This window comes from Oxyura jamaicensis, chromosome 3 (genome assembly GCF_011077185.1).
Source record: "Oxyura jamaicensis isolate SHBP4307 breed ruddy duck chromosome 3, BPBGC_Ojam_1.0, whole genome shotgun sequence".
NCBI classification, from domain to species: domain Eukaryota; kingdom Metazoa; phylum Chordata; class Aves; order Anseriformes; family Anatidae; genus Oxyura; species Oxyura jamaicensis.
Window position 1 is genome coordinate 100,046,332 of NC_048895.1, and position 24,177 is coordinate 100,070,508.

At 37.9% G+C, this 24,177-nt stretch overlaps 1 protein-coding gene across 2 annotated transcripts in view; it reads left to right on the plus strand.

Moving 5' to 3' along the window:
• Positions 1 to 22,255, plus strand: part of COLEC11 (collectin subfamily member 11) — a 39,187-nt gene extending 16,932 nt beyond the window's left edge. The window contains exons 2-7 of one of the 2 annotated variants that reach the window (XM_035320990.1): positions 807 to 962; positions 6,185 to 6,256; positions 17,129 to 17,200; positions 17,880 to 17,933; positions 19,283 to 19,378; positions 19,534 to 22,255. In XM_035320990.1, coding sequence (XP_035176881.1) covers positions 833 to 962; positions 6,185 to 6,256; positions 17,129 to 17,200; positions 17,880 to 17,933; positions 19,283 to 19,378; positions 19,534 to 19,943 — 834 coding nt within the window. In that variant the 5' untranslated portion in view covers positions 807 to 832 and the 3' untranslated portion in view covers positions 19,944 to 22,255. The remainder of the gene's footprint in view (positions 1 to 806; positions 963 to 6,184; positions 6,257 to 17,128; positions 17,201 to 17,879; positions 17,934 to 19,282; positions 19,379 to 19,533) is intronic. The other variant, XM_035320991.1, reaches the window with a different exon arrangement.
• The last annotated feature ends 1,922 nt before the right edge of the window (positions 22,256 to 24,177 follow it).

Below are 24,177 nucleotides of genomic sequence, written 5' to 3' on the forward strand. Positions count from 1 at the left end.
AGGACTGGAAAAACATCAGAAGTACATAAATAACACTTTTGTCAAACGGTATTTCTGTAGACCTCCTAAATATCAGCTTTTGATGGTCTTTTCACAAAAATTCCATTTCTGTACTGTTGTTTTCAAGAGATCTTTTCACAGCCTAATATCAGGCAAGTCATTTTACTTGTAAGCTTAGATGAGGGTATGTTTCAGGGGTGAATCTTTTCAGGATTTATTGAAGGCTCTGATTTAACTTCATTGCATGATGTAGTGAAATATTATCTCCCTCCCACTCTTGCTGAGTTACAAGAGGGCTATTGTGTCAGACAATTTGCTGGGCACAATTTCAGTGCTCAGGCAGATGGGAAGAGAAATTTCAGGCCTTTAGGTTGGTCTCATCTCCTACTGAATTGCCTCTTTAGAGCACTATGCACTCCTTCTAAGTGACAACTTAGTACTGACATCTTTCAATGCAAGCCTGTATACTAGGTACTCTCCTCTGACATTTCCAGATTCCTGCCTACAATGACAAATAGTGAACAGAGTCGCCTGTCATTGTCTTTATTTAATCTTCTTCTTAATTAAGTTTCTTCTGAGCTTTATCTTAATCTAGCTCCAAAACAAACTGCTGAACTCATTGCTACATATTTTACGTATGTTTTTGGGACATGCAACCTGCTTGGAGGACCTGCATGCATCCTTCTCATGCTGTGTGGGTTATGGCATACAAAAATATATTGTATTTGTAGTAGGTTGCTTCATATGTTCAGAAACTGTTGAAAGTCTTGGAATTCTTATAACTGTTTATTCATTCTTTTGTTTAGGAGTCAGTGACCTGTAAGTGCTCATTATGAAGAGAGATCTGGTTTTCTTGGTGACTCTAATTAGCCTTGCCTTCCTGTCACTGCTAAGGTCTGGATATCCTCAACATATTGCAGAGGAGTCCTGCTCTGTTCAAATCCTTGTCCCAGGCCTCAAAGGTAATGTGGAAGTCTACTCCATCATTCAAATACTAATCCATTATTTCTAACAGGCTAATTTGCACAACTGACAGCTTCTTACAGAGACAAAGAAGGTGTCTTCTTATTTGGCCAGTTTGTAGCCTCCTTATACATGGAGTTTTAAGGTCCTTAAGATGAACTTAAGTCTGTTAAAATTAACATGGTTTAGAGAATGCATGCCAAAGTTTCCCAAACTTGCTTCTGATCTTTAATGTTTGTTCCTCTGGTACTCTGCCTAGTTGTTTTCTCTGTTTATGCACACAACTTGTGCACATACACAGAAAAACATACTGTAAAATCAGGCTGTATGTTATACCTGGAGAGGTTTTCATTGCCATTTTGCAACGTACTAAGGGAAGTATTCTATATTTTCTATTCTTAAACTTGTCTTCCTTTGGGCTAAATTTCTATTGATTTTAAGTGCCCAAGTACCTTTTAGCAGAAATAAAAAATAAAGTTAGTCCTCTGGCATTTCTATAGTTTCCATGGAGAAAAGCACCATTTTCACAAAATATGCCCCAAACTATTGCCCAAAATATGGCATAATAAATTATTTATCTTTCCATAGTAAAACATGTACTAAAGTAAATCAGTAAATTTCAGTAAAGAAATCAGCATCTGGGAAGAATTAGCATTTTAAAGCAACAGCATCTACTACAGAGTGAAATCCCAGCCACATTATTGTAGTCAATAACTGTAATGTATATTGTGGAGGCTATGGTGTTTCTTCTGGATGGCAATGTTCTAGTTGGGAAGAACAGCACTAGCCTGTTACATCCAAATCTTCTGAGTTTGACTAAGCCTTGAGTAAAGTTGTTCCACTCTGATATACTTGCAGTGTGATAGGCATAAGGTAGTGCTGTTTATGTAACTCACGGAGAACAACACAATCAAGGTAAATATGTGTTGTGTAAAGTTACACGGATCCATCAAATGATCAGGCCTCAGCACTGGGAACTGGAGCATCACGATAATCTTTCATTTCAAAGTAATTGTCAGTCATTGCCAGGCTTTGTAATTTCTTTGCCTTAGTTTTCCTATTTGTGTAATCTGTCAAAATTAACACCTGTAATTACCATTGTTATGAAAGAACCTTTATTACTATTGTATGTAGCAGGTTTTTTTTTTTTTTTAAAAAAAAACATATAAGCACAGCAATAATAATCTTGGTCCTTTGCCAGAAGGTAAACCTGAGCCAGGGAGCAGTAAAGACACCTGAAAACCATCATGTGCTAATGATTTCACTCTGCTTCACGAGTTGAAGGCATTGTGAATGTGAGAGAGATTGATGTACAAATCCAGCGAAGCACAAAATGGCCTGACGCAGCTCCTGTTAATGTGAAGTCTCTGAAAAGCTGTCATTGCCCCAGCTACACTGCTGGGGAGACTGGCTCAGAGAATTGGTAATGAGATACTGCTGTCCCCCACTGGCACAACTCCAACCCATTTCAGTGGCCAGGGCTTCCTTCAAACTGAGCATGTGTGCCCAGATTTCAGCTCCCACACAATGTGAGGTTTACTCGCTGTGGCTCTTGGAGCTGGGGCAGAACTTCCTCTGCTGAGCAAGATCTCTGGTGATGGAGGTACAGAGACCCCTGCCCCACTGTCAGGGATGAGCCTACTGGGATTTGGGAAAAATGGGTACTGGGAACACATGAAAGAAGTGAGGGAGACCATGGGATGTGTGAAGGGTAAAAGTAGAAGGGGAAGGTTAGGCCCAAGAGACGGTGTAGAGAGTAAAGCCTGAGTGGGGGTTGAAAAATACACCAGGAAAAAGTACCCAAAGGTAGGAGAGTGAAATGTAGAAATTTTAGAAGAACAGGAGGAGATAAAAGGGGAAAGAGGAAAGAAGGGCACAAAGAATGAGACTGAGCAGAGTCTGGAAACCAGAAAAAAAAAAAAAAAAAAAAAGAGAGAGAAGAAAATAACACAAAGCCAATTAGGACCCCACAGAATAAAAGGTTATCGGAAGGGGGATGAGATGAGAATGAAGGTAGAAATGGAAGATGAAGAAAGCCAGTGAAGACACCCAGAATAGAAAAAAGGCACAAATGAGTTTAAGGTCAGCGGCTTAGGTCTGGGATGCACTTCATTTCACTTTTTTTTTTTTTTTTTAAACCTTAACTTTATAAAGGAGAAAGATGAAATGTGAGAGGAAAAAACACCGTGGCTCTGAGAATCCAGACAGCAGAATGACCCACGTTTTAGAAAACCAACAATATTAATAATGGGAAAAGTGCATTTTGCGTGAAGAAGATATGGATGGCAAGTCCTCACTATATTGCTCATTCATAATCTTCCTAAATACCTGTTTCTTTTGTTAGGTCTATGAGATTGAATTTACTGTAAAGAAAAAACATTACACCTAAAAAGCTTTCAAGGCTTAACTTCTTGTTTTGCTACCTTGTTTTGTCTCCCTTCCAGAATCTAAAGCAGGAGTTATCTTAGTGTCAATGGCATGCAATACATTAAAAAAAATATAAAAAAAAAAGGATGCTACATAAATAAAAACAATACTCTTTTTTTTTTTTTTTTTTTTTTTTTTTACACCCATACTTGATGCTTCTACTTACACAGGGAATGTGATCAATGGAGGAAAGTTATCCCCGGCCAAGGAATGCTTAGTAGCTCATGGAGTTGATCTTTGGCGTGCAATTTTTATTATAGTAGATGGTACAGCTCAAGGTAGGCACACTGCAAACAGAATCAGAGACAAATCCTGTACCAAAGAATTCACATGAGAAGGCAAATTGACATCAGTAGTAAGATATGTCATCTGAATCATGAGGGATTGCTCTCAGAGATGATGGGACAAGGAGTTTACGGTAGTATCAGGATTGTGCCTGATATTCAGGTCCTGCTGCAACTTGGTTTGGTACCAGAGCTTGATTTCTTTTGGGGCTGTGGGGCATCACAACACTGTGGAGCCCTGCTGGGCAGTCTCACCCTGCCTCAGCCACTGCTGAGCACCAAGGAAGGAGGTATGTGTTCATGTAGCAGGGCTGGAACAAAGAGCCCACCCGGGCAGGATGGAGAGGAGTCTGAGGAGGTACAGCTGCAAAGGGACTGCAACTGGTGGAGGAAACTAAACTGGAGCCATTGAGTATGAACCACAGCGCACAGACTCCTCCTGCACTGAAAGGATGGGGTGTAAAGAACAGCACAGGGACTGGAGACAAGAAAGGGACCAGGGGAGCAGAGGTGTCTTTCCTGAGGTTTGTTTGTTTGTTATGCCTAATTCAGGAATAAAGAGATTAAAAATATATTAATTATACACAATATATATTTATAATATATATATATATATATATATTTTTTTTCCCACAACACCTGCACATATAGGTACATATAGCAAAAACAGGGCCTTACACACTGCAACCTGAACTGGTCACTGACCCTTTTAGCCAAGGTCTTGCTGCTTAAAACAACTGATAACAAAACCTGCAAAATGGTCTGTAGCAGGGCCTGTAATGGGGTAATCTCTTCCCAGGGAAAGTTTCTTAAACATCCACAGTAAGGAATGCAGTGTCATCTTATTATAGGAATAAATGCAGGCAAGTGTAATGGCCTGAAGCAAGAGTGATCTATTTTATTGATCCCTAATGCACAGCTTTCACTCTGAAGAACATGTAAAGCAATAGGCTGTAATAGCCTGCTCTGAGCCTCCAGAGAGCAGGGAAAAAGTCATTGTCAGGATTTATCTTTGGGAAGCAAAGAACTCATAACCAGCCCTGAGGGGGGAAAGACAATCATACAAAGACTATTGGTTACCTGGTAATAAAAAAAGGTGACGTTCCCAAATGTGCCAAATAATAGCCTGTTTCATACTAACAATATTATCCACTGGGGATTATGTGAAGTTTGTCCTCATTAAGGTCAGAGAATGGCCTATTTTTGCATGTCTGAAGGCAGGGAAGATGCGCTGGAGCTTGCTGGTAGCCTGAAGAAGAAAAATATAACAGATGGAGGGCTGAGTTCAGCTCAGAGCCACCTATGTCTACTATAAGGAGAGAGGGCTGGAGGCTGCATATTTGAAACATGCCATGTTTCAGCTTGTTTATACACAGTCCCTCTCTAAAGTGCATCTTCCAGCTATGCCAGAGAGCTTGAGGGGTACATGATAACCATTTACCTTCCTGCTATGGTGCTTACTTTGGCTTCCTGGAGAGTAGCTAATGCTCACTCTCTACAGAAATACAGAGTTGGGGCATTAAGCCTGTTGCATTAGCTCTGGATTTTAGATTCTTACATGTTTTTTTCTGTGGAAGTCGTAGAACTCTCCTTCACATACATCTTTTTAATAAAGGTGGCTTTGAAAATCATTCTTTAAACTTACGTTTGTTTAAGAGATTTTTAATTTTATGTCCCTGGCAAACAACAACCGTAGGGAGCAAAACAATGTAAGCATTTCCAAATATCCAATGAAAGACACAAATTTGGGACGCATTTACAGAAACTCATGTTTTAAGTATGCTGAATGCATATCATGTACCATGACTATAAGTACAATGCACTATGGTTCAAACCACAAAGATTAAAAGGTGTGGTATATGAGAGAACACAGATTAAATAAATGTTGTTTAATGCTCAGAAGTTATGACAGATTAATGACAGATGTAGCAATGCCTTCCTATAGATTCATCCTTACTCAGTAACTAAGTACATGAAATAAACGTTTTTATTATTATTATTATTATTTTATTATTATTTTTTTATTTTTATTTTTGGAATTTGAGGTTATGGTTAAGCCATTTTCACTGGAGACAAATGTATCCTCCAGCATGCTTTGCTGAAAAGGAACAACATTTGGTAGAAACTCAAGAATGTTTGGTGAACATGGCAGCAGAATGAACATGAACATGTGCTATATTGAGGCTGGATCCTGAAGCTTCTGCTTAACAAAATTGTGTTGTAGTGGTGTTTTCAGAGGGGGCTTGGTGATATGAGTAACATCCACAGAACTAGAATCATGAGGGTTTGATAACATACTGACTTTGATTTTGTCAGTTTCTACGTCCATTGCAGAAAAGACCATGAGACAAAGCTGTTGAATCAGGTTTCATCTGCTTTTTTTTTTTTTTTTCCCTTGCTATAATAAGCTTGTATTTTCAGTGAGGATAATAGCACTCGTCACTGACACCAACTGAAAATAATTCTGGCTTAATTTGATTCTTTTTTTTAATTCCTTTTTTTGTCAACAGGGGAGGCTGGAGAAAAGGGGGAAAAAGGTGCTCCAGGTCGTCCAGGCAGGGTTGGGCCTCCAGGAGAAAAAGGTAACTCCAGAAGAAAAGATGTTTTGAAAATAATTCCTGACCAAATGCTACCTTTTCTTTTGAGGCATTGTTGATGAGAATTCTCTCTCCCTTTGCTGGATGACTAAACCATCCTTAGGTGTTTCTGTGTACCATACACATTCATTTGTAAACTAGCTATTGTTTTTGGTCCAAAAGGTTCATGGAAAAATGTTTTTTCTTGATTTTTTTAGTAAGGTCTTCAGTAAAGAAAGACATCATAATGCCTTCTGCAAATGCAAACCTCATATTGCAGCAGAGGGAAGAAATCATGAGGTAGTTTCCTTTTGTTTGTAAATGTGAACACTCACAATATCTTAATTAAAACCATTGTGGGAAGGCATTAAGCCGTAATAGGCGGGGGTGATTCCACATTTCTTAGATCACAGTTCAGTAGTATTTATGGAAAGATGGTATTAACATTGCTTGCACTGTAGTTGAAAAATATTTGGAGCTCTTGAGAGGAATAGTGCTCATTCGTATTCAGTTATAGAGCTGGGGGATATACACCATTTCCATCTTACAGGAAATTCTGTCTATTTACATTTGTTTTCCTCCTGAAACAGGGAGGAAATTTGACCTTCGTATATATAATTTTTTTTCAGGAGTTGCATATTCTGAAAACAAATCATATTAGGAGTAATCAAAACCATTTATTTCAATACTGAAATGAAACATTTGACATTATTGTCATCAGAGTGTTGGTGTTTTTTACCAAAATTAACTTACAAGCCTTTTTTCAAAGCATTCACAGTAGTAACTTCCTTATGACGATGCATGATCCATTACGTGGCTCTTTTGGGCAGTTACGGAAACCTTATATTTGCAGTTTCCCCTGAGACCAAGATCTGTGGATAGAGCTCATCCCCTAAAACGCATTAAAAAACTTACAACTCCCATGAGGTGTGTATGTTCAGTCTGGGTACTTCCCGTATGAATATGTAGCCTTCAAGGACGACTCTCATAAAAAATATTGGAAACTAAAATTTCAACTCCTACAAGGTAATGCAGCATGAAGAGAAGTAAAAGTACTAGAGAATAATTTTGGTTAAAAGGTGATATGGAGGTCATCTAGTCCAATCTCCTGCTTAAAACAGGGCAGACTTCAAATTTAGGTCAGGTTGCTCAGGATCTTGTCCAGTAGACTTCTGAAAATCTCCAAGGATGGAGATTCCACAACATTTTTGGTAGGCCTGGTCTCCAGTCTCATTATGAAAGACCTTTTTGGCCAATCGAAAAATTCATGCTTTTATCTTGTGGTCATTGCTTCTTGTCCTTTTGCTGTGCATTTCTGAGAAGAGAAGGCTGCATCTTCTCTACAAACCTGCTGTTTGCGGAAGATTGCAGTTAGGTCTCCCTCTTACCCTTGTCTTATGCAGGCTAAATAAAACCACTTGGTTTGTTCAGCCCAGGGAAGAGGAAGCTGAGGGGAGGCCTCATGGCGGCCTGCAGCTTCCTCACGAGGGGAGCGGAGGGGCAGGTGCTGAGCTCTGCTCCCTGGGAACAGCAACAGGACCCAAGGGAATGGCATGGAGCTGGAACACGGGAGGGTCAGGCTGGGTGTTAGGAAAAGGCTCTTCACCCAGAGGGTGGTGGGGCACTGGGACAGGCTCCCCAGGTCACAGCACCAAGCCCGCTGGAGTTCAATAAACATTTGCTCTCGAAAATATGGTTTCATTTTGGGGTGGTCCTGTGTGGACCCAGGAGTTGGACTTGTTGATGATCTATGTATGTCAATGTATTCAAAATGTTTTGAACTGGCTGAGAAATTGAAGTGCTGCTGTATGATCAGACAATGCAGGGAGTAACATCTAATTCATATAATTTTATATTGTAATGTTGCATTTACTTGGAAAATTATTGTCAAAATAATTGACAATAATGATGAATTCTAATAATTAGGATAAATTTCCTTTTTTTTTTTATATCTCCAACAGTCCAAAATTCTGATGTGACTGCATGCGGAAACATTGAAGTGAAAATTAACTGCAAGAAAATGTACTTGAAACAGAAAAGAGATGAAAGAAACTTAAATATTAATGCATCCTATATAATATTTTTCCAGGCTGTGCTTTCAGGCAAAATTCCTTACTGCTCTGTAGCAACATATTTTTTCTGCTTTCCTTTTTGTATCCAGATTTAACTTGATGTGTATGTGTTCTTGTAATATTTAGTAAACACCTATATCTTAGCGTAGTAAGAAATTACAGTACAGTGTTCTCAAAAATAACCAGTTCAGCAACTGTTCCTGAGCAGATAATCTAATATCTATTTGTGACCTGCTATTGGCTTTGCTTTTTTGCTCTGTTTTTGAACTCTTGATGGGCATACATCACTGATGTCCTTTATAGTCCCGGCCAAGTATTTTAAAATCTCAGTTGGTAGAAAGCTTAGATCCATGATCCAGGTACTTAACATGTAGCTTAGTGAGTAATGAAAGGGGGATAAAATTGTTGCCTCACTTTGCATTTGACTCATTCTAGAAGCATACATGGATGAATACAGCAGCTCTGTTTCTGTGCAGTAGTCTGTTAAACTGCAGTCACTGTGTTAGCACATTTGACCTCCTGTAGTTTTTAAGCATATTTCCATTGGAATTTGATAATTGCTGTCTTATTGGGTGAATATTTGGCTCCTTCTATGGATGGAAACTGCCGCATTTCATTGTATATTGCTATTTGAGTAAGTGACGGTTTACATGAGGGAAAGATTATTGTTCTGTAATGTATGGAGAGTTTTCTACTTTACTTTTTTGTTTATTTTCAATATCAGAATCACTTTTTTTTTTTTTTTTTTTTTTTTTCTTTGTTTCTTTCCCTTTCTATGTTTTGTTCAGGCAAGTTCAGGACGGACTTGTGCTTAGTTTCATTTAATTTAGGAGTATAATAATCGGTGAATGAATAACATACTTAAGAAATGTTTTCTTACAGTATATTTGACCTGAAGTGAACATCTCAAAATTAGAAAGTTCTGCAGATTTTTTTATCATATCCTTTCCTCATAATATTTTCATATTTTAGTAATTCAGACATTGATAACCATTAAAACTTTCCGCTGCTTTCTTGAAATAAGTCTGTTTCTGAGTGTCCTGATGTTTCAGATGACATCAGACATCCTGATGTCTTTGGACACTGATGAAGGTTAAATTCCACTTACTTTCTTCATTGCTTATAATTAATTGTATAGGTCAATTATGATGCATAGCATGTCAGCAGAATTTAAAACTGTGTTAGCCTTATGTAAGGCATAGAGCACTGGATCAAGTAAAATGGCTGATTCAGACAAAAGTAATGTGTAGTGCAATGCAAGTTTTGGGGTGCGAGGTTAATGGACATAACTTTTCCACTTGCTCTGATAGCTGGACTGCACACTCCCAAGTTGGGAATGAAGTCAAATATTTGATTTAGATTTGATCCTATCTGTGAGACCAAAACTTAGATGTTTACAAATTCTGAACAGATATTTCAGTAACAATACAATACTGTGAATATTCTCAGAGTAGCATAGATTCTTTTTATGTCAATCAAAATAAGGAGAGGGTGAACTTAGTGTTGGAAACCATAATCAAAGGAGCAGCACATTAAAAATGTGTTTAGATATTTAATTTCTTTTAGAGCCACAACCATTTGAAAATAGATTATTTTAATATTTTCATTCCAGCCTTTATATATCATGCTTTGTTTATATGGGTGTGTTAAGTACAATCACACAATAGTGTTGGGCATGAAACACAACTCTCTCTACCTCTGCAGTGTTAGCACAGTCCATGGTGTGATTTTGGCTTGTGGCAGCTAACACTTTCACAGACAATTCTTGAGCACATTTTGGGAGCTAACACAGTGAACAGCTTGCAACTGATTATACTAGTTTGAAGAAAAAGACAATTTACAACTGTGGAGTGTCCCATTCTTGGCCACCTGTTTCTCAGTTCTAGGAAACTGTCCCAGGCATTTAGCTTAGTAGTACAGACATAGCCTCTAAGTATGAGAGAAGACTCATTAAGTTATCTGGATTGGAGCCAGAGTGCTCAGTCATTTGTATAATCAAATTCGGAAGAGTGGTAATAATATCTTAATTTATATTTTAGTATTACTGATTGCTCATTAATATGTAATCAATCAATTCCTCACATTTCTGAGTCAACTTTTACATGAATTTATTGCTCGCTAAGGAGTGCTGCAGGCAGAATTCCATATAGAAGTCCTGACATTGACAGTAGTGGATTCACAAAGTGGGTGTCTTATTCAAAACTATCTTTCAGTTCCATCAGAACATAGTGGGATTTTGAAAAAACCTGTGCTAAGCTGAGTGGACAAGAAAGTGACACATGGGCTTCAGTGTAAATATTGCATAGAGACCTTAGGGATACATAATGTAATCCATAATTACATGATGCCAAACAAAAGAACTGTCATTTAAAACTCAAGAACCTCTTTCAAATCATTAGCAGCAGTTCCAAAGCCAACAAACTCTTCTCGTCATCAGAAAAGATAACAATAACAAAACAGGAAGCTCTTTGCAGCTGATTTTGCTCTGTATCAAAACCTGACATGAACTATATCAAGTAACAAGTGTGGCTTGTTACACAGGAAGTTAGAGAGGAGCACCAGAAATGTGAAAATGGAGGAAATGCCTTGTAAGAAGCTGGACAGGTTGAGACTCTTCCAGATGTAAGGAGGAGTCTGAGGAGGATACAATTGAGGTCTGCAGAATCATGAAAGCTGTGAGTAAGGTGACCTGCTGTTCACTAGGTCCATCATATCCAAGTTAGGAGGCACTCACTGAAGCTTCTGTGAGACTGATTCAGCATCTCCATCTGCAGTGGACTGCAGGTCGTAGCCAGGGTTGCATAATCTCTCTGTATTACACCTCCTGCTGTCACTGCGGTAATCAGTGTTGAGTCAGAGGGACCGCTGATGTGAACAAGTTGGGTATTAGGTTCTTAACGTAATTCTGGCAAGATATATATTTTATAAGTGTAGTAATTTGTGTAACTGTGCTTTTGAATGGAAACCCCCTTCCAGGAGTAGACCATGCTATTTCCATTTCTTTAGTTTGGAATGTACTTTAAAATGGTTTAAACTTTTCCACTGCCTTTCTAGATTGGATTTTGTTGTTGTTGTACTACCTATAGCTTCCTTTACAAATTTTCTAGCCTTTTGACTTCTAGTCAGCATAGATTGATAACAGTTTCCTCATTCCCCCTCCCCCCCCCCCCAGTTTATTATGCCAAGCTTAAAGATACACTTTGTCACTAAAATACCTGTCTACAATGTGTGGAATGGATCATTGCTGGGAGGTGTTTATTTCTCCATTGCCTACCAAGGGAGCTTAGAAAAATAGTTTAAACTAAAAAACTAGCATTCAGGTAGCTAATGCTGGGTGAAATGAGTTTGCCCCAACTTCATAAAATGCTACCTGAGATTATCCACTGTTTGTTCATATCAGATGTAACTAGGTTGTTGTCACTGATCCCTAGCCAACCACCAACCTTCAGTGGCACAGATAATTCAGTTTTATGAGGTGTAAAGCAGTACCATAATCTACTGGTATATTCAGAATTTTCCGGTTTCCACTTGTCAGGTTCTAAAAAGTTGTGTCCTGAAAGTAAATTACTACTATGTCATAATATCATTATATCCTTTAAAAATACTGTTTATTCTCATCAAGTCAGGCTAAATATTTGCATTGGGAATACTGACTGCAAGACTATGGAGGTATGCTATGGATAGACATTGTAAGCTTTCTCTATACCTTACATTCTTTTTTTTTTTAAGTATCCTCTGCTGACTGCTGTCAAAGATGGCACTGGAGTTGACAGGCCTGTGGTCTGGATTGGGACGCTTTTATTTATGATGTTAGGTAGGTCTTCATGATGTCCATTGTGCCAAATCATGAAAATTTCTTTCTGATTAGTCTTCAAACCCTCAAGTTTGGCAAGTAAACTACCGTTCTCTTTTCCTGTTTGACATGGCTCAATTCAATTTTGTTGTGAAATGGTGAATTTGAGTTTCTGCTGGATTTGTCTTTGGCACAATTCTTTTTTTTTTTTTTTTTTTTTTTTTTAAAGTAGTTTTACACCTTCTTGTCTGCTCCAATTAGTCCTGTCTGAAAAGATTGTCCATACTGTGTGAACACCCACTTTTATATTGTTGTACTGAGCCAAAACCCTCATCTTTTCACCAGTTGTGTGGCCCACCATTCATCTCTGGGTTTTATTTCTTCTCTTGTTTGTAGGCCTGAAAAGGCCAACAAGAAGATCATTTAGAATTTCAGAATTTCTTCAGTTCCTCTGATATCCTTTAAGTCTTCTATAATTGGTTTCAGTGTATATCACCTTCATCTGAGAAATGACAGATGTCTTGCTTCACATTCTCCATTCAAACTCTCAGTTAAATTTCCTACTTTCTGTCTATGGAGACTTACTTTCATTGTCCTCATTTCTTTCCAACTCTCACTTCCTGATTTCATTAAGACTCTTCAGACTGAATTTTTGGCAATCACAGGACCACTAAAAAGGACTTTACAGAAGGTTTAAAAAGTTCTGAAACCCTCAAGGCAAATTGGTCTCTCTTGAAGCCTTCTGATTTATTCTGCAGAAGAAGCAGAATAAGCAAGCCCCTGGAGTAGAAGCAGGGGTTAGTCACTGTAAGAGAAAACCAAATCCAAACAGTTCTTTTAATGAGCACAGGAGACTTAATGTATGTCTTCGTTGTTATAGATAACACACTTTTTGTGTTATCAGACCAAGTAGTTTTTACTGGCTATTACTGAGTAGTTGTTAGTCTTCTGGGAGAGAAGGAAAGTTAAGTCTTTTTATATATTACATTTCATTTATGCATTATATCTGTATGTTTATTTAATTTCAGGTATAGCAGCCTGAAAAAGAGTTATTACACATCAGAAAACATTCAAACATCTGACAGTGTTACTGTAATCCGTAAGCAATTCATATATAATCCATAAATGTCCAGAGCAAGACAGGTCACTTTCAGAGCAACTTGATCAGGTCATGGCAAAGTAATATTTTTGAGATTGTTGAGAAATACCTTCTCAATATGCTATCTATATTGGATAAATATCCGCTAGTAACATCAGTACCTTTATATCCTACATAGCCCCATGGATTTTGTCTTTAAAGCAAACCATGAATCTATTGTGGAAGTGAAGGTATATTCCAGAAAATAGATTTGCAGCTGATTGAGTGAGTTACTTCCATTCTTCCAGTAAGAATATACAGAATAAGAGACTGATGTTTGGGTTTCTGGTAAAATTCCTAAATTGAGTCCATATCCAGTAGTGGCTCAATCTGATCTTTTTTGGAAAGAGAAGAAAATCATTGATTGTAGAACTTGTCAGTAATGAATTAGACCAACAAGCCATATCCATTTGGCTTCTTTCAGTTCAGAGAAAATGTTTTGTCCTGACTTAATCCATCAACTGATGTCTGCCTGAGATGTATAGAAACCTTTCCGTGGGGCTGGTTTCCAGCCTACCCTTACCCATTCTGTATGTACACCCAGGGTTGCCCCTTCCCATGTGCAGAATTTGGCACTTGCTCCTGTTAAACTTCATATTAGATTGCCCAGCTCTCTTATTTGTCAGGATCTTTCTGAAAGGCCTCTCCACGCTCACAACCTCAATGGAGTCAGCAGCTCCTACCAATGTAGTATCATCTGCAAACTTATTCAGAACACCTTCTGGTCCTACATCCAATTCATTCATGAAAACATTGACATTAACCATCTGTAAAATGTAGCCCTGGGGAACCCCACCAATGACTGGCCATGAGCCTGATGTAACTCCATTTACTGTAACCCTTTGAGCCTGACCCATATCAAGTGTATTATGTATTTGTCTAGCTGTATGCTGGACATTTTGTTCAGGAGTTTACTGTGAGAAACAGCATGAAAAGATTTGCTGAAATCCAAAAAAAATTACATCAGCTGCCTTCCCTTGGTCAGCTGGATCTGTGACCTTGCCATAAAAGGGAATTAAATTTGTTAAACAGAACTTTCCCCTCATGAGCCCATGTTGGCTGGGACCAATGACTGTGCTGTCTTTCAGGTGTTTTTCAATAAGTCCCAGAATAAACTTGTCCATAATTTTACCAGGCACTGAGGTGAGACTGTCAGGCCTGTAATTACCAGGTCTTCTTTCTTGCCCTTCTTGAAAATTGGAACCATATTTGCCAGCTTCCAGTCAAGTGCAACCTCTCCAGATTCCCAAGACTGTTGAAAAATAATTGAGAGGTCTCCCGATGACAACAGCCAGCTCTATGAGTACCCTGAGAGGAGTCCCATCAGGCCCCATAGACTTACATGCATCCAGAGGGAGCAGGAATTTATAGAATCATAGAATGATTTGGGTTGGAATGGACTGTAAAGATCACCTAGTTCCAATGCCCCTGGCATGGGTAGGGACACCTTCCACTAGACCAGGTTGCTCAAAGTCCCATCCAATCAGGCCTTAAACACCTCCAGGGATGGAGCATCCACAGCTTCTCTGGGCAACTTGTTCCAGTGCCTCACCACCCTCAGAGAAAAGAATTTCTTCCAAAAATTTACTCTAAATCTCCTCTATATTTTTAAAATCATTACTCCTTGTCCTACCACTACACTCCCTGAAAAAGAATCCTCCTTAGCTTTCCTGTAGGTCCCCTTTAGGTACTGGAAGGCTGCTCTTAAGCTCTCCCCAGAACCTTCTTCAGGCTGAACAACCCCAACTCCCTCAGCCTGTCTTTGTAGGAGAGGTGCTCTATCCCCTTGATCATCTTCATGGTCCTCCTTTGGACTCATTCTTATATATCCATGGCATTCTTGTGCTGGGGGCCCCAGAGCTGAATGTAGTACTCCAGGTGGGGTCTCACAAGAGCAGAGTAGAGGGAGAGGATCACTTTCCTTGACCTGCTTGTCATGCTGCTTTTGATGCAGGCCAGGATATGTTTGGCTTTCTGGGCTGCAAGTACAGAATATTTCTAATACTAAAGCAGTCTCAGTCTTGGGTTTCTGCAGGATGGGTGCCTCAGGAGGCATTTGCATTCTTATTCCTGTAGTTCCTCCATCCCTGCTCTCCATTATGTGGTACAGTAGAAAACCTCCTGTGACAGTTGTACAGCTGTGCAGCCTCCAGACCATGTTGCTCCATGGCAGCGTAATACAGAGGCCTAAGCCTGATGACAGAGCATTGATTTTCTTGGCTGTTGCAGCCAGGAAAAAGTATCAACAATGTGCAATGAGATATGTAATTATTTCCTAGGGCTCTCAGAGCCACAGAGGCTGTAAAATCAGGCCAAATCTGCCACACTCACCATGTAGTGAGTGTAAAAAAATGCCAGGTCTCGTTTCATAGGTCTCAGAAAGTCTACCTAAATTTAATCATGTAATCCGCTCTAAACCAGTGACAGAAATGAAGTATCATTTAGAAATAATAGTCTATAAAATGTTGCAGTTGAGACAAGCGTAGACTATGTATAGAGTTGATTGATTATAAATGTCTTGGTTTAAGACAAAATTTCAGTTATTTGTAAGCCTGTTGCACTTACTCTACTAAGTGGCTATTGCAAATGAATTTCTGTCAGCTGATAATCTCCTGAACTTGAAGATGAGCATTGTAGATATGGGGTAGAATGAGGCTTTGCTATTAGAGTCTAAAGTTCTTCTCTCAGATTCACACCATTATGATAATTGTTTTTCATAATGTCTGAGAAATACCACCCAGAAAAGCCAGGCATGATGTAACAGACGCGTTTTATCTGTTTTATTATTTGAGCTCTGGAGGAGCTCGAGTCAATTACATTAATACTTGGACTGTGGCACACATTTTATTAGTGACAATGCTTCAGCTTGGTTTGTGAAGACAATGATGATAAAAGAAACTGTCTGTTCTAGTGCAAATTCTGTTTCCCCTGAAGCCATTCTAATATTCACTTTACATTGCATAGGAAAGTACAACTAATGGAAAAGAGGTCAAAGTCAGGCAAAGTAAGTGAATCAAACATCTTACATTAGATTTCTGGCTATATATCAGGGATATGTATATAGATAGGTGACAGTGGCAGGTTCATTCTGATTTGTTTACAATTTCAATTCACCTTACAAGGTAGATGGTTGCTTTCTATTTGTAGAAACACAGATGAGGAAAATGAGTTTTGAGTTGCTCCTTTGCTACAATTACAGTTTGTAGTATTCCATAGAACTGTCTAAAATAAGTAACATTCAACATTTCTATTTGTTGTGCTTCTGTCACACTTCACATTTGTATGAACATGTGCGTGTGTCTATGTACATATACAATTTCCATTAGTTTTCGTTTTTCATTAATGTAGTCTTCAAATGAAAGAACAAAGACTGAGGATGTGACTGCTACTGTAGAAATAAGCTATGAAGCCCAATTTCAACCCTCATTTACAGTGAAGTTACTGTATTAGATGAAACTAATGACTAATGATGAAACTAACTACTGACAGATGAAACTGTCAGTTGCGCTTGGATCCCTTAGGTCTTTAACACTTCCTAAGTTTTAATACATTGATCCACATGTTTTGATGGAAGTCTCCTTTATTGTCAATGTAATTTTAGCGTAATCATCTGAGAGAAGTTTGCAAAAGTTCTTCCGATGGCTTTCAACCAAGATCTGTTTTCATTTACACCTGCGTACTGCTTTAATGTCAATTGCTTTGTAAAGTTTAAATTGTAAGTCCTTCACAAGGAGTGAACAGAACCTCTGAAATTCAATGCATTTTGGGAATATAGCATGTTTTTCTTCACTGTGAAAACTGGTACTGCAAATATGTTGGAATCTGAGTGAATCAGACTACATTGTTAATTTATTTTGTCTTTCTGCTATGTATAGGAGAAATGGGGGACAAAGGACAGAAAGGCAGCATGGGACGGCATGGAAAAATTGGTCCTATTGGTTCAAAAGGTATGCTTAGTACAATCATTTTTCCATTGTTTCAGATGAAAAATCGTTTATGTTTGGTTAGCTACTCTCAGACTTCATTGCAATAGGGAGTTTCTCATACTGTAGTCAGCCAAACTGAGATCTGTCAGCCCATTACCTTTTGCTGTTATAGCAGCATTAGGAGCTGGAAATCCTAGTTTGAGGCTAAATAAGGAACTTAGTGTGCCAACAGACAATTGTGGACATTTAAGAGAAGTACATGGGAAGATGTGCTATATTTTGGTAGACTTCTAAGAACAACAAGACTTGAATTACAATCCTGCATACTCCATGGGCTCCCTACATGCCTTTCCTTAAGTCATTTGGACCAATGTTTATTTAAGCATTTGAATTATGAATCAAGCTTTGATACCAATGTAGCATATACAGTCCTTTTACCTCTACAACTTCTGAACATATTGGTTCTGTAAACCCCATGAATGTCAAAAAAAATGAATATTGATACATATGATTTGTGTTCAAGTTTCATAGCTTTGGCTTGCCTTTGTTGTGGACTGACTAGTACAGAAAAATCTTTATTTTTTGTTTGGTCATACTTCTACTTTGCACATTTGGATTTTATTAGAGGAAAAAATAAAGAGCTGAATTATTTGTTAACTAAAAATATGTTTTAAATTTATATTCTTTTTCATGTTTTTAGGTGAAAAAGGAGATAATGGTGACATAGGACCACCGGGTCCTAATGGTGACCCAGGTAACCTATGACATACTTTGTTTGTGATGTGAAGGATTTTAGAAGATGCATGCATCATCACTAAAAATATATCGTTTCTAAAATACTGAGAGAAATGGTGGTAAATTAAATATTTAGATAGCTACTCCTCATTTATTCACTGTATTATCAATTCACTTAAAAAAAAAAAATTGAAGCTGCAGTAGTTGATGGACTTACAGTGTATTGAAACAACACCTCAGAGCTCTTCAGTGGGAATTGAAATGCAACTATCAATATAATTTGTTACTGGTGGAAAGGGACATCTCTGTGTATCCTACTCTGGCTTCCAGCCAACACAAAGGAGCAGGTTGGGAGATCCTGCCCCCTCCATCAATTATCATTGTAGCAACAGGAGCTTACGAGGAATACAGATCCTCCAGAAGAAAAGGTGAATGTCTAGCATAAGAGTTATGAGCCTTACAAAAGTGGCTTCTGGTTTTGCCCAATTTGTTCTTTCCTAGCAGAGTGCACTAAAGGTTCATCTATTAGATTTCTCACGAGAACATAATTTGTCACGCTAATTCTTGAGCCAGAGTACCATATACATTGACAAGAAGGACAGTTTTGTAGTATAACTACCCAGTACTTAGACTGACTTAGATACCTAAGCTGAGTAATTGGGTAGTTAAATGCAGATTTGAATAATTACACACAGAACTGGAAAATGTAATTGATCCTCCTTTTGAGATTTGAACTCATAGAAGTAACAATTATCCTTTTAGTATTCTCATTCAGATTATCTTTGTCAAACCAATATCAATTTGGTGTAATAGATGGGTTTCTATTATCTTCTTTTATTGAAAGAGGTGCAGTAACTCCTCTACTTTGAAATGTACAGAACTACATTTTGCAGCTAATTACGTGCATTACATGGTTGGAACATTAGCCTTTTTGATCTGCTGTGTGAGATTCCTTGTGAGGAACAGGTGAACAATGCACATGGTAGATTTTTGCTGTGGAAAAAGTGTTCTTTGGAGAAGACTGAAGAGAACAATTTTACCCGTGTGAAATTTTGACAAATATTTTTAGTTCAAAAAAATCTTTTTTTTTTTTTTTTTCTTATTTTTTTTTCTTCACGGTATTTTTAGCATTAACCATGCAGGGCTGAAGCTTCACAGGAAGGAAAATTAAGTGTTCCAGTTAGGCTGAGACAATGGTGAGAATCATTTGACGGGCACAAGCTAGCAAAAGCCACAGATTTCTGGCCATTTTTTTGTGAGGCAGGTGTCCCTCTCCCAGTGGATGTCTGTGCCTTTTCATGATCTTACTACGATAATTACTGAATTTAGGTAGCTTTTTCACTTCAGTGTGCCTGTATCATTTCATAGGCATCCCTTGTGAGTGTAGCCAGCTAAGGAAGGCTATTGGTGAAATGGATATCCAAGTGGCCCAGCTGACAACGGAATTAAAATTCATAAAAAATGGTAGGTTAATTTTATTTAAATATTTTCCTCTCTCATTGCTACATTTTACTGGTGGAATTGCTCATAGAGAGTATCACCGTCTTGCATCAGATCTGTGAAGCTATTTGGGGTGTACAGTAAGTTGGTTTATAGAAATGCGAGTGCTCACTTTTCAGCACTGCCCTCCCCCGCAGCTGTTGCTGGTGTGCGTGAGACAGATAATAAGATATATCTGCTGGTGAAGGAAGAGAAGAGATACAAGGAAGCCCAGCTCTACTGCCACGGAAGAGGAGGGACGCTGAGCATGCCCAAGGATGAGAATGCCAACAATCTGATTGCCTCATACATCAACCAAGCCGGGCTCACCAGAGTTTTCATTGGGATTAACGACCTAGAGAAGGAGGGAAATTTTGTCTATTCTGACCGATCGCCTATGCAGACCTTCAACAAGTGGCGCAGCGGGGAGCCCAACAATGCTTATGATGAGGAGGACTGTGTGGAGATGGTGGCGTCTGGAGGGTGGAATGATGTTGCATGTCACATTACCATGTATTTTGTGTGTGAATTTGACAAAGAAAATGTGTAAGCTTGTCTGGTCTTTATTTTAAGAAATGTTTTCAAGCAGGTTGTACAAGTTAGCCCATGTTTATAGAGTACAAGTGAGATTTTACATGTATGTGACATCAGTGTTGTACAGCTGTAAATACAATTTAGGTATTTCAAATATCGGTATTTACCCTTCAGAAGGGAAGAGCACTGATAAGTAAGACTTTTTTTTTTTTTTTTTTTTTTTTTTAGGAAAATGTAACTATTTAGATTAAAAAAGAAAAAGTGGTTTGGGGCTAAATTCTGACCTCACAACAGTTATCACATGTCATGGCATGACTGTAAGGGAAGGCAGAATTTGGCCTCTAGTTTTTAGACTGATCATTTCTGAAGAAGTAGATTCTTGATATTCTTTTATCTTAGCAAATTTTGTAGTTATAAATGTTAATTGCTTGTAGGTTTACAGGGGTATTTCAGCAAGAAGGCAAATATTTTGTATACTCCAGTTAATTAATACAAATATTACTGTAAGTTTTTTTTTTTTTTTTTTGGATGTGAAGGTGTTACAACTTTTTTTTTTTTTTTTTTTTTAAATAGCTAAAGCAAGTGAACAAATTAGGAGTCCTACCAATTTTATAAAGTTTCTTTATTAAAATGTTCACAGATATATCATGAGGAGGCCCTTCAGTAAACTGAGTTTTAGTTTGGGGGGGGGGGGGGACGGGGACGACTAGCTTCTTGTAATTCAGTACTGAAAGAGGGATCATGCCAGATGGGTGCTTTGGGGTTGGCTAAAGGTCAAAGTATGATTTTGATTTTCTGCATTCTTTGGTTGAGAATGACTCAGTGAATGAGCTATTTAAAGCCCCAAATAATTTCTTAAAGTAAACATGTTCCAAATTTTATAAGATGATCTTGGTGCATCATGTTAGAAAACAAAACAAAACAAATAAAAACAACTCTCCACAATTTAAGACAGACTTCATAAGTAGAGAACAAACTTCACAGGAGTGGTTTAGCTTGTAGTTCCTTTTGGCAGGAAAGCAGCCTACGTGTTTACTCAAATTGCAGGGGTGACCCTCTGAAAATCAGGAAAAGTTACCAAAATTTTCCTGTTTATGTATATAGCAATAATGTCATTTTGTACAAATAATTTATGTACCCAATTTACAATTGCATTTAATGGAAAAGCTGATGTACATTAAAAAACAACAACATAATTTCATAAAATAAGTGATGAATTATTTTGGGTCTTCCTAGGAGGCATGCCATCTTAACTTGCTGTTAGGCATAGAAAGATGACTACAAAATCTCTGACTGTGTTTTTTCAGAATACCCTGTACAATGGTTTAAGATGATCTTTTAAGGAGAAATGATCCGTTGTATAACACAGTAATCAATATACATATCTGATTGTTTTGGGAGGCTTGCAGAATGGATCTAACCTGGTTCAAGAGATTGGCCCACAGTAAGACAAGACAAACTCAAATCAACTCTACAGTGCCATGGTACCTAAGCAACCAATGATCACACAGTTCATATCCACAGTCCAACAACATTTGATGTGACACTATTATTATATATGTAAGAAAACAAACCATTCTGTTTGATATATTTACTCTGTGAATTTGAATCTATCATATATATATATATGTTTGCTATTCATTTTGAAGATAGGTAGTAAATTCCTATAGTATTTGAATATCAGTCCATCTCCACAGCAACCACACTAAGAAATGAATGACCTTTCATTGCTTTACCTCCTTCCTTCTGAAGGTAGGTATGATTCCTGTATGGTAGGTATGATTTCTATATTTTCTTCAAACTGTATATTGAAATCTATTAAATAATGTGAATATGGTTCTACACTAATATTCAAAGACTCTACAGAATTTGCAGGGAGCTAACAATTCTAGTGGAGCAATTTGTTTGATTAGAATAGTGCCTTATGAATATCATGGTTGTTTCCTGCCTGCTATAGAAATCCTTAGAAGCCCTTCAAATCTCCAACACACTTCTGTCAAATCATTGAAGCTATATTAAAAGCAGTCTAAACTTGAGTTACAGATATCTGGAGTTCCCTCATTATGTATGTGGTGAAGTTGCTAACTGTTTGTTTTTCACCCAGGTTTTCAAAGTCTCTGCTGTAATGTTCAGTTTCCTCAGAAACATGAAAAGAGGCCTTTTGAGGAGGTGGGAAGCTTTTTCAGATGCCAAATGCTACTATTTTAGCTGGAAGCCACACCACATTTATAATGATTGCCTTGATGTGTAGAGCATTTAAGAAGTCTGAGTTTCTATTAAAATTCAAGATGAAAAATAAAGGCAATGTAAAAAAAAAAAAAAAAAAAACCACGAACATTTTCTTCCCCCCGTTTTCATGTTTGTCAGGATATTTTTTTTGCAGTTCTTGATATATGAAATGGAAAGGAAATTAGTTGTATTGTCAGAGCCCTTTGTATTCTTTTGTCTGCCACAGTCCTTATTTCACTGTTTGGGTGGGAGGAACAGGGCTGATGCATAAGGTCTCTAGGTATGCTGTAAGGAGCAAAGACTGATATTTACCTCCGTGTGGAACTGGGCAAGAAATGACAGGGTTTGGAAATGACTGAGCCCTTGATCATCTCTATCACCCTCCTGTTGCTGACCTCCATAGACGGGCCCTTGCTGGAGGCAGAAATCAAATGCTTTGTGTAGCTCAGCCTGCACAAAGCCTGCTGAAGTGCATGGTAAGACTTCTGTTGCTTTCAGTAGAATTCAGAGCTACTGTGAGAGGAAAAAATCATACGATGTTTGTTTGAAGCATTTTCCATGTACATTAAAACCTATTTCATTAGATCATTACTCATTTTGTTTGGCTCTACAGAAACCTTTTGAGCATGTCTGTCTGTCAAGCATGCACTGACAGGTTTCCCAAACAGCTTTTGCAGTCTTTACTCTTGATGGATGGTTTCTCCTCATAAAACTTTCCCCATAGCCATTATCTATTTCATTCTTAATGGGCAAGTTGATTCATTTTAAGAGAGGAACAATAACAGCTTACAGTCACCTATTTGTGCTCTTGAATGGCTTCTTCACACAAAATACAGATTTTATTCAACTGTACTCCTCATATTTAGATGTTAAGGCAGTGTTGTTGTTTTACTGATGTCAGGCCAGGTGTGCATCCCCCTCCTATGAGCTGACTTGGAGAAGGTAAAGCATTTAGCTGGCTGAGACCAAGCTTCCTCGTCGCTGTGGACTTCCCAGGAGATCACCTGATGGTGCCTGACTGGGACCACTGCCTGGCCCTGATCCTAACCCAGATTTGCCACTCCACAGCCTAGCACGTTGGTATAAGGGGTTATCTCCACCTGCCTTGTCATGCTTGGCTCCCAGTTTGCTATCCCTTGTGGACCAGATGGTCCTTACTGCATCCTGAAAGCTGATGTGACAATCCATGAAAATATGGTTGCATGACAGGCGGCAGGTTAGCAGCAGAACACCTCCCCGGATGTGAGTTTAGTTTTAAAATGTCTAAAGTCACAAAGCAGAACTGTAACATTTAGTATTTATACATGGGATAGAGACCATTCTTATTGATAGAAGAAAAATGGAGTGCATCATTTTAAATAAACATGTTAAATGCCAGTTCAAATATACATTATAAAATAGCAGCTGTGGTTGGATTTTTTTTTCAACGGTTTTTGAAGAAAAGTGAGATAAAATGAAATCACATATATTTTCAATGTAAAATAAGGTGCAAGTTTGAGAAGGGCAAAGAATTTTTAAGTTGACATTTTTTGAGATATTTCCTTTAGGAATTCCATTTCTGAGTTCTGAAGCTTCATATTGACCTATAAAGGGATTCAATTTTTTATACCATTGTTAATGTGTTTTGCACTATGTCAGTTAAAGTATTCAATATAACACAATTTTACTTTATTCTTTACATCTTAGCTTCCAGTTGCAACAAGTTATTTTCTTTTTGAGAGTTCTCTTATTTGTCATATTGAAAGAGTTTGATGCTTAAATAATTTTCTCCTTCTGGGACTGCTCTGGCACTGTTAACGCTCTGAATACAAAACAATAGATGGGTCAATCAACATTAAGTAAGAGATATTCTTACTGATAATGAAAATGACTCTTTTAAGTTTTATGCCATATAACTAGCAACTTATACATGATTACAGGTGTCCAATTATTACACAATCTAAAATGAATACAAGTATTTTAATTTTTTTAAAAAATCTTAGTAATATACTTTCATTCTGAATTAAAACAAAAGACATCAA